This window comes from Trichosurus vulpecula, chromosome 4 (assembly GCF_011100635.1).
Source record: "Trichosurus vulpecula isolate mTriVul1 chromosome 4, mTriVul1.pri, whole genome shotgun sequence".
Lineage (NCBI taxonomy): Eukaryota > Metazoa > Chordata > Mammalia > Diprotodontia > Phalangeridae > Trichosurus > Trichosurus vulpecula.
Window position 1 is genome coordinate 202,126,956 of NC_050576.1, and position 12,513 is coordinate 202,139,468.

At 43.2% G+C, this 12,513-nt stretch overlaps 1 protein-coding gene across 1 annotated transcript in view; it reads left to right on the forward strand.

The window, feature by feature from the left end:
- The window catches only part of SDK2 (sidekick cell adhesion molecule 2), a 247,810-nt gene that overhangs the window by 47,438 nt on the left and 187,859 nt on the right, over positions 1-12,513 (forward strand). Inside the window, exon 3 of the mRNA XM_036755650.1 lies at positions 9,480-9,586. Coding sequence (XP_036611545.1) covers positions 9,480-9,586 — 107 coding nt within the window. The remainder of the gene's footprint in view (positions 1-9,479; positions 9,587-12,513) is intronic.

Below are 12,513 nucleotides of genomic sequence, written 5' to 3' on the forward strand. Positions count from 1 at the left end.
GAGGACAATACAAGGAGAGTCTGCCTATTATTTCTGGTGTCCGCATCAGCCCCTGACAGCTTCGTGGAATTGAAATATCTTATTTAATGTGGGTAAGAATCATTTTAAATATCAGCTGTGACATTCAAGAACTAGAACCAAAAAGGGCATTGTGTGTTTCCCTCATGTGGGTGTGAAGATGCCACATTTGTTAGGTGGTTATTTTCTCCCCTACGCCTCTCTTGTCTCCTGGAATCCAATTATCAGTCCTGCCTGTTCAGCCTGTTATCTTCTCCTGCCCTCTACCCCAAACTTCACTCCTCATCTGGGGGCAGATGGGTTTGTCTGAGCCAGCAGGGTCCTATAGGGTTAAAGAAAGAAAAAATCAGTTCTTTTTGGGAAAGGCAGAAAGAGTATTTTGGCCCCTCTCCCCTTTTTCTCTCATATTATTCAACCCCTCTATCCCAAGGAATGAGCAAGGACAGTGAATTTGATATTATAGAACTATAGAACTGAGACTACTCTGCTAGACCCTGGCCTTTGAACCAACTATTAGTAAGAGAGCAAAACAGGGACTGTAGCCTGGGAAAGAGAAGATTTAGGGAGGATGTTTGAGTATTTTAGGGCCTCTCACAGGAAAGAGAGGGTTTTGTTGTTCGGTCATTTGGTTGGGTCCAGCTCTTCACAACCCCATGGACCATAGCACTCCGGGTCCTTCTGTCTTCTACTATCTCTTGAATTCTGTCCACGTTTGTGTTCATTGTTTCCATAATACCATCTATCCATCTCATCCTCTGCCATCCCCTTTTCCTTTTGTCTTCAATCTTTCCCAACATTAAGGCCTTTTCCAATGAGTCCAATGAGTCCCGTCTTCTCATTACATGGCCAAAGTATTTAAGCTTCAGCTGCACCACCTAACTGTCCCTCTTCCTATCTTTTAAAACATGATCCAGAAGTCCAAATCCCATTCTTAGCCCAAGACCTTAACCAACTATTCACTTCCCAAATCAGATTTTATTTTCTTTATCCCTTGACTTCAAAGGGCATTAGTGAAGAAAACCCAACCTGTACCCCATAATCTCTGGCAATGCTTGTTAGGTTCCTTCTGGCATTATCTGGCAGTATCTCTGTGTGTATCACCAAAAGTGGGTAGTTGTCATCCATTTTGATAAGTATGGGTGGGGTCTCTCTTTTGTCATGAATGCATGCTTGGGAAGATAATAGTGTTCTTTGTTATGGTTATCATGTGGACAAATACCTACCTCAGTACCTCTGAACAGGGAATCATCTATTATACAGCTATTCTCTGCTTCTTCCTTTGACTTTGGTTGAATGACTGATTACCTGATAGCTTCATTGGTTCTATATAGAGTGCATTTTTTGGAGGGCAAGCAGCTGCTTTCTCCTAAGAATATCCAGTTCTCATCTTTAGGAAGGAAGACTCAAATCTCTTTTTGAGCCCTAGGTGCACACTTCTCCTTTATGTAATACTCTTCCATTCTCCAACATCATGACAAAGATCTGCCCTCCTCTCCCTCTTTTACTTCTTGCCCCTTTGAAGCCTTGTTTCTGGATCCTTTGGGATTACTTTATTATCCCTTAAAACCTGGAGAGTAGGGGCATTACTAGAGTCCCTTTACCTTCTTCTTTATAAGGGAAATAACCCTGCACTTGCAACATAGATAAGAGGCACTGTACTATGGCAAAAATACATAGCACCCAGAGTGAAGGTCACTTCATAATTCCCCTATTCTCCATCCTAGTTGAAATTATCAACCCTTGTTTTTATTTCAAAATAATTTGGATATTTTCACTTGCACTCTAAGCACTGCATTAAAATGTTTATAGTCAATGGTCACCTCTTAATAACTTCATAACCCCTCCTTTCTCTCAATAACTCCACTCCTACATCTACATCCCTCATCTCCTTCTACCCTGTACCAACATTCTCCAAATGTCCCTACCAATCAATCCACTGCCTTAATATATTTAACCCAACAGTTGGCCCACTTGACTTCTCTTTCTACCTCTCAACTACCTTCTCCTTTCCCTTCTTGAGTTTTCCTCCAAGATCCTTTCTACTAAATCCTTCTATCTCCTCTTTCTTCCTCCTTGATAATTCTCCAATTCCTTCAACTTTCTTTCACATCAACATTAGAGTAAAAACTGGACCGGTATCATGACCTGGAGATTATTCTTCAAATGTTCCTCACTTTCTCCCAAGTTTCCCTAATCTTCTCCATCCAAGTTCAATCCCTGGTCTTCTTTACCAGTCCAAACCCTTCAAATAACCTCCAGGATTTCCTTCTCCTGTGGAAGAGGGAAGTAGAATCCTGCTTCCAACACACAGGAGCTGTGTGAAAGTATAGCATGTCACTTAACCTTTTGGCTCTCAGCATCCTCATCTGTAAAATGCAGAATACCTTTTTCACAGGGTTGTTATGAGAATAAAAGAAGATGATAGATGTAAAGCATTTTGTAAATAGTAAAGCCCTATATAAATGTCACACATTATTAAGTTCCAGAAATGCAATGGAAAAGAACATTAGATTGGGACTTTGGGAACCTCTCAGGGGTGTGCTGGAGCCAGCTCTCACTGGCTTACTGAGAGCTGATTGTGAAGATTTTAGTGTGAGCATTTATACCCCAGAAATTGGCAGTCTACAAATCAAGGCTTGATTGTTTTGTTGCTTGTCTAGACTTAAGAAAGGTTAATAATGCTAATTAAACTTAAAAGTATAAGTGCGTACATTTTTTTTCTCAGAGCCTGGTTATTAAATATTTACCAGCATATCCTTAAATTGTTCTATAAATATTGCTTAAGCTCAGCAGGAGTGCAATATAAGGGGAATAATAATAGTAATGATGATGATGATGATGGTGATGATGGTGATGATGGCAATGATGATGATGATGATGATGATGATGATGGCGATGATGATGATGATGGTGATGATGATGATGATGATGGCGATGATGGTGATGTTGGCGAAGATGACAATGATGGCGATGATGATGATGATGATGATGATGATGATGATGACGACGACCAACATTTATATAGCACGTCAGAACTTTGGTCAAGATCATCTTGAAAACCTTACCAGATCCAGTATTCTACAATGATATAATGTGGAGGGGATCCATATATAGATTAGCCCAGATAACCACTAAAGCTCTGTTATGATTTCAGATTCAATTCTATTCAGTAAATAATTATTGGGTATGTGTTCCACATGAGGAACTTGTGAGGAGGATGCAAAAATGAGCAGTATGCTGTCCCTACCCTCAAGGAGCTTAGGAAAAAGTAGGAGGAATAGTAGAAATACACAAATATACACAAACTACTTTTGAGTGTTTTCACCTTAACTCTAAGCACCTGATTAAAGTGTTTACAATGACCACCTCTTCATAACTTCAGAACCTGCCGAGCTTCCTTTCTTTCTTCTCAACAAGTCTGTAACCACACCCTTCATCCCCTTCCACTTTGCCCCAGCATCCTACTTTTTCATCAAATTTCCCTACCCACAGATCCACCCTATTAATATATTTAACTTCATGTTTGTATCTCCATCACCCAGCACAAAGCCTAGCACATAGAAAGCTCTTATTAATGCTTGCTGTTTGATTGATCGATATAGTACAAGGTGGGATTTGAAAGGAGGGCAGGTAGGTGGTACAGTGAAGAGTGCTGAGTCTAGAGTCAGGAAGACCTGAGTTCCAGTCCAGCCTCAGATACTTACTAGCTGTGTGACCCTGGGCAAGTCACTTAACCCTGTTTGCCTCAGTGTTCTCATCTGGAAAATGAGCTAGAGAAGGAAATGGCAAATCATTCCAGGATCTTTGCCAAGAAAGCCTCAAATGGGGGTTGCAAAGAGTCAGAAATGACTGAAAAGGATATGAAAAGTATTGTAACAGAGATATTCATGCTGGGGGTGGGGGGTGAGGGGTTCCGAAGAGGTAAGCATAATATCCTATTGGGTCTTCTTGGTTCCAAGTCTGGTTCTCTGTCCTCTGTGTCACATTGTCTCTCCGATTTAGGATTTAGGCAGGGGAAATGCAGGGGGATAGCATCCTAGGCAAAGGAGAAGAGCTGTCAGACTAAGGCCTATGTTCAAACTACAGTGAATGAACCAATTTGGCTTCGCTGTCTTCCTCTGTAAAATGAGGAGATTAGACTATATAACGGCTATGTATTAACTGTATAACTGCTGACATAACTTTCTAACATTTTATGAATGAATAAAAGTCATGATAGGAGTGTCTGTGGAAGAAAGAGTGAGAAATATGGTTTGGCACATAGGTTGGGGCCCATACTGTAGAAGTTTTGAATTCTAGACTAGGTTTGGATTTTGTCCTTTGGGTACTAGGGAGCTGTTGGAAGTTTTACAGCAGAGGAGCAACATGATAAAAGTCAGTGTTTTAAACTATTTCTGATAGGATTATGTACAACAGACTGGAAGAGGCAGAGACTGGAGTCAGAGAAGCCAGTTAAGAGGCTATTATGAGAGTCCGAGAAGGATGAAATAGGGACCTGGTGAGATGGTGTTGCAACAATGCGGCTAGCAGCTACTGTGGCCGTGTAAAACCAACAACAACCAGCACACAGAATGCTGCAAGCCCTAGTTATTTGATCTGCTTTACCAAGGAAAGCAACGTTAAGGAGTTAACAGTCTTACTTTAATCCAACATAAAAATATCATTCACTCAGCTCAGGGGGAAAAGCCACCACCCTGAGCTTCAGAGCAAATACAAACAAATTACAAACATCAACAGACAGACCTTGTCTGACTCAAATCTCAATGCATGGTTACCAGAGTTTAACAAAGTCAGAATATCCGGGTTTACAAGCTGGAGGGCTCTTAACTGCCAGGAGTCTCCACATCAGCACACCACCAAGAGTGAGAGCCCCTAAGCAAATAGCTCTGTCTTCCCTTTTTATGCACTCTTCAGCTGTCATCAGTTGTCATCTGAGCGATCAGAACTTAAGCTCTTACTATTGGCTCTGGTCTTAGCAACTCCCCTTAGGACCCTGAGGGCTTCACACCCACATAGGCTTAGCACCTAATAGATATGGGTTTGGGCCTGGGGTATAGCACCCCAGGCCCAATCAAAGACTCAAAGACTCAATCAAAGACACTTAATTAATCATTTTAAAACTGTAAGAAAGTCCCACCTTAATTGACATTACAGATGGGAAGGTGGAAATAGAAGAGAGACTCTATGGAAGTAGAATCAATGGCCACTGAATTAATATGCACAGTGAAAGACAGGGAGGAATTGAAGATAACTCCAATTCACTAAGTATGTTTATTTAATCTTCTGTTGTGTTTGAGATGGCTAGGGATTCAAAGACAAAAATGAAAATGATCCTGCTGCCTTCAAGCAGTTTGTAAACGACTGCGTATGGGCAGAAAAGACTACATAGGGAGATACGAGCACTAACAATTGTGGAACTTGGGAAAAGTAAGATTTTGAGCCTGCGTAACTGGGAGAATGGTTCAGGACAGCCAGGTAGGAGAATCTGGGATGTATTTTAAGATGTGGAATTGGAGCTCAAGAGAAAAGTTGAAGCTAGACTTGGAAGTCACTACTCAAAGAGAGAAGATAAGAGGGCTAAGGTCAGAAGCCTCAGAGATACCTCCACAGGGACGGAAGGGACGTTAAAGACAGGAGGAGAAAGAAGCAGCTTCAGAGGAGATAGAAGGAGTGCACAGAAGTAGGAGGGGAGCCAGGAAAGCTCAACCTCAGAAAAGCCAAGAGAGAAGAGGAGAGAATTTTAAGTATGGGATGTCAATAAACCGAGGCTCAGGGTGGATGGGGGCAAGAAAGGTTGTTAACCATGGTAACTAAGAGGTCCCATTATTCCTTTCTCACATAGGGCAGGGCAAGGGGAAAGGGACTCAGATTGATGTATGAGAGATTCAGGTGAGTCATAAGAATTCCCCATCAATGAGAAGGTCAACACAGAAGCTGTTTCATAACCAAGACGTGTTGTAGCGTCACCATTGAAGGCCAGGGAGAAGCAGTTCGCTTCTTGAAGGCAAAGGAATGGACCAAAAAGACCTATTTAGGCAAAGATGTCTGTATATCTGCAGTGATGAGGCAAGAGCTAAACTCCAAACATGGAGGGGGGGAAGACACTAGTTGCATGACCCTGGGCAAGTCATTTAACTCTGTTTGCCTCAGTTTCCTCATCTGTAAAATGAGCTGGAGAAGGAAATCATCTCATTTAATCCTCACAAATCCTTACAGTCCTTATTCTCCTCATTTTACAAAGGAAGAAACTGAGGCAAACAGGTTAAGTGACTTGCCCAGGGTCACACAGCTACCTAAATGTCTAAGGCCATATTTGAACTCAGGTTTTCTTGATCCCAGTCCTGGTGCTCCATCCACTGTATCCCCTAGCTAGGTTGGTTACTTCTCATAGCCCTGGGGCTCTTTGCCAGAAGTGAGATTCCCTTCCTCAGTCAGGTCTAGCAAGGTTCTGTGCTAAATGTGCCCCCTTTGACCTAGCAGGGAGCATTCCGAGTATAATCAGGATTATTATTTTTATTACTTGGCATGCATATGGTAATTTATATTTGCAAGCTTCCATGTTAGCCAAATGTTTCTTCCCCACCCTCTGGAAGCTGGGGGAGGGGAAGATTGCACTTTGGGTTGAATCCAGAGAATTTGCTTTAGTGAGGAAGGTAGTGGGTGGAAGCTGTTACTTTAAATAGTCCTGTCTACCAGGCCAGAAATAGACCTCAGAGGCAGAGGAAACATGTAGGAGAGAGAAATGGGCTCAGAGTGAGGAAAGACTAGAGGAGCAAGCTTGAGAGGAGGACAGTTGGGAGAACGTGTGACCCATTGGCAAGAAGGCTGGGTTTGCCAGTAGAAAGACTGCTAGATTTGGAGTCAGAGATTGATAGCCTAGCTCTGCCACTTAATACATGGGTGCCTTAGGCGAATCTACTTAAACTTTCTAGGCCCAAGTTTTCCCATCTCTCAAATGACGCCTTTAGATTGTCTCTGAGGTACCTTCCAGCTCTAAATCTCTGATGCTAAGTAGAAGAGAGAGAGGATGGCTTTTCCAGGCCCAAGAAGGCCTGTTATACTCTTAACCTCTCCTCACTAGAGCGGGGGAGGTCCAAGTGTCATTTCCCCACACCACCAGTTTCCAGTTGGGGGTGAGTGAAGGAAGTGAAGGAAGCAAGGTCATGAAAACAGGTGTTGCCGTTGTTTCTGGCTCCTGGAAAGGGGCTTAGTTTTTGGGCTTATGGGCAACATAGAGGTTGATTCTTCCTAGCAAATAACGCTTCTATTAAAATTCCATTAGAGCCATATATCAGCAGCATCGACACAGATCCTCTAAGTTCCTGGCACTTTTTCGAACTTGATTCGGTTTCAAGTATTAGAGTATTTCCACCCACACCCTCTCTCCACATCCCGTTAGCAGCACCAAGCCGTTTCCCAAACACAGTCACCATGGCACCTCATCTCCAAGAAACTATACATCTGTTGGCGCATTCATTCCTAGGGAAAGCTACTAGGGAAGGCACAGCATCAAGCCCCCATGAAAAGCCTCAGGGATAGAGCTGCCTGGTCAAAGGAGAGAAGAGGAAATTTTGCATAGGCTCAGGCAACCTGCCTATCTTCTAATGATCACTTCTGTGCATGGGAGCTGAGGAGAGATAAGGACTGGAACAGAAGGCAGCGATAAGGTGTTCTGGCAGCCAAATGGTTCTGTCTTCTCCTGCCTAGACAGGAGCACCCTTAGCATTCACACACAGAGTCTAAGAAACAGGTCTGGCTGAGCAGATCTCCCCTTAGAGAGAGGCAGTGAAAAGGGCTACAAGTCAAGAGGCATGATTCAAGTCCAGATGATAATTTACTGTATCACCTGGACCAAGTCTCTCCCTCTCTAAGACTCAGTTTCCTTATCTGTAAAATGATAGATTTGGACTCTGTTAGGATTTATTCTACCCCACTTGGGATGATAGTTGGCAGCCCTTCTTAGCAGAGATAGCCTATTAAATGTTAATTCTTCCACTGCTATCTTAAGGGAATCTCTGCTGCACCTTTAGCTTTCCCAGGGGCTGTCTCCTGAGGGATCTTCCCTGATCTGAAGCTAGTCACAAGGGAGAACGCCAGCAAATTTTATTGAAAAGATTCTCTGCTTTCACACCCATCCACCGCAGATTTGCCCGAGTTCTAAGGATGCAAAGCATTTTGAAAAATATTCAAATGCTCTTTCTCTTGTCACTTCACATCATCAATTAATATTTACTGAGCGCTCCTCTGTCTGGCGGCTGAAAGGCATCCACTCATTCCTTTGCTGGATAAATGATAGCGAGTGTGGGACAACATCCACCCAACACACTGGACAAATGCCTGGGATGTCAGAGTACTGGGCAAAGCTTCTAGGGCCTGAGGCCAAAATGTTACTACTCCTCTTGCACGTAGTATGGATCATTCCATAGGCTACTGGACAAATTCTTTTTTTAATTTACTTTTTAGTTTTAGTTTACAATACTCAGTTTCTCAAGTTTTTGAGCTCCAAATTTTCTCTCTCTCCCTCATCACTTCCTCCCCCCCAAGACAGCATGTAATCCGATATTGGTTACAGGACAAATTCTTAATTGTCCTTTTGGGAAGGAAGGAAGAGGAAGATGAACATTTAATAAGCACCTACTGTGTGCTAGCCATTATTTTAAGCACTTTGCAGATCTTATCTCATTTGACCATCACTACAATCCTATGAGGTAGGTACTATTATGATCTATATAGAGATCATAATATAGATGCATATATATTTAGTATAATATGTTATATATGCATCTATGTTATGATATATTATTATGGGAGTTGCTAGGTGGTACAGTAGATAGAGTACCAGGTCTGGAGTCAGGAAGACTCATCTTCCTGAATTCAAATCTGACCTCAGACACTTCCTGGCTGTGTAACTCTGGGCAAGGCACTTAACTCTGTTTGCCTCAGTTTCTTCACCTATAAAATGATCTGGAGAAGGAAATGGGGAACCACTCCAGTATCTCTGCCCAGAAACCCCCAAATGGAGTCACAAAGGGTCAGACATAACTTAAAAATGACTTAACAAAATATTATTATGAGGAAATTGAGAAAGAGAATTTACATGACTTACCAGGGTCACACAGCTAGTAAGTGTCTGAATATGAATTTGAACTCGGGTCTTCCTGACTCAAAGTTCAATATGCCACCTAGCTACCTCTTTGGGAGCATCCCACCCCAAGGACAGGTGAATCTCTTCTCTCCCAGTTGATGCCTCTTAACCAGGAGGAACCAGACCCTGTACAATGGACAGAAAGAGCAAAGTGCCCTCCTGATGCAATTTAAGTGCTTTACATATAGTAGGCACTTAGCAGAGGTGTGTTTATTGAGTTGACATCCCACCATCAGGCGTCCTCGCCAGTGGACCCCAACTTATCTGACAGTATCACTAAAGCCATCTGACTCTATCCTTGTCTTTTCTCCCGAAGGTACATGATCACCAGCCTGGACCGTACCCATGCTGGGTTCTACCGCTGCATTGTACGCAACCGGATGGGTGCCCTGCTGCAACGGCAAACCGAAGTCCAGGTGGCATGTAAGTAGAATTGGAGACTCTTTGGGAAGGACTAGATGACCTCTTGAGGGAAGGATGCCTCAAAGTCATCTGCCTCTCTACAAACCCAGGAGAACTACCTTCAGATCATCACAGGAAGGTGGCTCTCCTCGACTTTGCTTAAAAGAGGAAAGACAAAGCCTTCACTTGGCCTCCTTTTTATGTTTCATAGTCCATCAATTCAAAAAATTTCCTGATGTCTAAACTAAATCTCCCTTACTGCAGTGTAAGTTCATTTTCATCCTCTGCAGATTGATTCATCTCTGTCTTTTCTATCTCCTAGTCCAGCCAATACCATAGCTTTTTCTATGGCCTTAAATGAATACCCAGGGATAGGGGAGGAGTGGGATCCAGGGGGTGGATCTTGCTAATAGATGCCATTAATCTCCTGGAGTAGGTATTCCTACAGCAGAATGATAACATTGGTTAAGCCTTTATTGAGTAACTCAATCATCTCACTTATCACCTGGTTGCTGTTAGGCACGTCATTTAACTTCCCAGGGCCTCAGTTTCCTTTTATGTAAAAAGGACTAGGTTAGACTAGATGACCTCTGAGATACTAGATCCATCTCTACATCCTCTGACTTTCCCTTCCACTGGCAGTTTTCCAACCTACTGGGGGATGCTATGGGAGAGCTCCAAAAAAGACCCAAAGACTAGAGTTTCATCTTTCCTAACAGTCATTTGATGGTACCCAAAACAAACAAAATTTGCTGATGCAGCTAGGATGAGATAGCCTTCCTTTTGCTTTTCCAGCCTTTTTATCCCCAGCCTCTGTCATACTCACTGTGTAGAGATCTCTTTCTGTGCCAAGACAGACCCTCACCTGTAAGCTGAGTCTGGGGTGGAAGGAGGAATAGAGAGTTCTTTATGAAAGGGCTTTTTGTGAAACCTAAGAATCCTAACACAAGTGCCTGGGTAGGCCATGAAATGGGAAAATTGAGTCACTGCTCTACAGCAGAAATCCACCTCTAGCATAACGTGGGCAAAAGTGTACTACTTGAAGGAAGGGGGACTGATACAAAAGAAAACTCCAAGTCAAGCAGAGAGTGTAGAATAATTGTGGGCAACAACTGTAATAAAAAATGGACCATAAATCAGCACGAAGGCATCTCAACTTATTACAGAAGGCGGAAATGCCCAGATTTAGAATGATGGATTTCAGGTGGCTGTCCGCATCACCTGACTGGCTTCTGTGAAGCATCATTGAGCTGGTTGACTTGCACCCATCAGTGAGGCAGGGGAGTGTTGAGGAAAAGGGGGAGAGAAAAAGAGGGGGTGGTAGGGGCAGAGAGAGGAGAGTGGGGGGAGGGAGACAGAGAGAGGAAGGATGGAAGGAAGGAAGGAAGAAAAAAGAGAGAAAGAAAGAATGAAAGGAAGGAAGAAACAAAGAAAGAGAGGAAGGAGAGAAAGTGTGAGTTAATACATATTAATTTGTCAACCTGTGTACATGTGTGCATGTGTGTGGAAAGATCCTTTTGAGCCAGGCCTGTCAGGGAAGTCTGTTCCAAGCTTTAGCTCATAGGAAATTAAGAAAAGGGAGCTTGCTATTTCTGGAAGAGACTCCAGAAGAGAACAACAGTCCTTCAGCTAGGCACTTTCTACTCCATGTCAAGGAGAAAAGAAAAAACAAAAAAGAACAGTCTTTGGTCTGGTATTCCAGCTATTCTAACCGAAATGCTTCTCTTTAGTGCTACTATTGAGAATCCAGCAGCCATGTCCCCTGCCCCCTGCTTGCCATCACTGCTGAGGGAGCCAGCCTCTGCCCCTTTCTTTCCAATACCTTGGACAAAGACTTCATCTCTGAAGCCTCCAGTATGCAGGAAAGATAGTCCCTCCCAAGAGAAGAATCACAGAATCTCAGATATGGAAAAGACCTTAAAAGCCCTCTAATCCAACTCATACCTGAACCAGAATTCCCTCTATACCATACCCAACAAAGAGTCATGCGGCCTGTGACTGAAGAGTTCAAATGAAGAAGAATCTGCCCTCAGACACCCTGAGCAACTTATACCTAACCTCCGGGCCTCAAAAGGGGATTAGAATCAATGACCTCTAAGCTCTCTCCTACTTCTAAATCTGTGACCTGTGATCCTATGGCCTTTTAAGCTTTAGGATAGCTCCATTTTTCCTTAAATGGAGCCTAACTATGCAATTTCTACTCATTTTTTTCCTAGTTCTCTCTGGGGCCAGTCTGGCAAGCCAGAGTCATAACTAGAACAGGGAAATGAAGGAAGGACAGTGAGGATACTACCATGGGAAGGGGGAGCACAGTTATTTCTCACAGTCTGACAGTCCTCTACTGGTTTCTTACCACAGTATGACTATTCCCATGCCCTGAACCACTCCCAGGCCAATAACCAGTTGCCCTTACCTGAGACTCAATTTCCCCTGCCTACCTCATCCTCCTACCTGAGTGAGGGGTTAGGAGCTATCAGCAATACCACAGAGGCCTTCAAGCTCTTTTGGAGGCTCTCTACTGGAGCAACTGCAGGTTGCCAAAGTGGATTGTCTTCTATGTTAGCCTTTAACATAATTGAAGAGAGCTATCACATTCCCCCTAAGTCTATCCCATTTCTTTTGCTCTATTCTCATATAGGGTGATCTCCAGGCACCTTCCTGATCCCTCTCTTCTGGGATGCCCTCCAGGTTATCAATGTGTTTTCTAAAACGTGGTGGTGGTGGTAGTGGTATGCACTTGTTTTTCAATTCTGTCCAACTCTTTGTGACCCTGTTTGGGGTTTTCTTGCCAGAGTTACTGTAGTGGTTTGCCATTTCCTTCTCCAGCTCATTTTACAGAAGAAACTGATGCAAACAGGATGAAGTGACTTGCCCAGTGTCACACAGTAAGTATCCAAGGTCCCATTTGAACTCAGGAAGATGAATCTGGTACTCTATCCACTACAGTG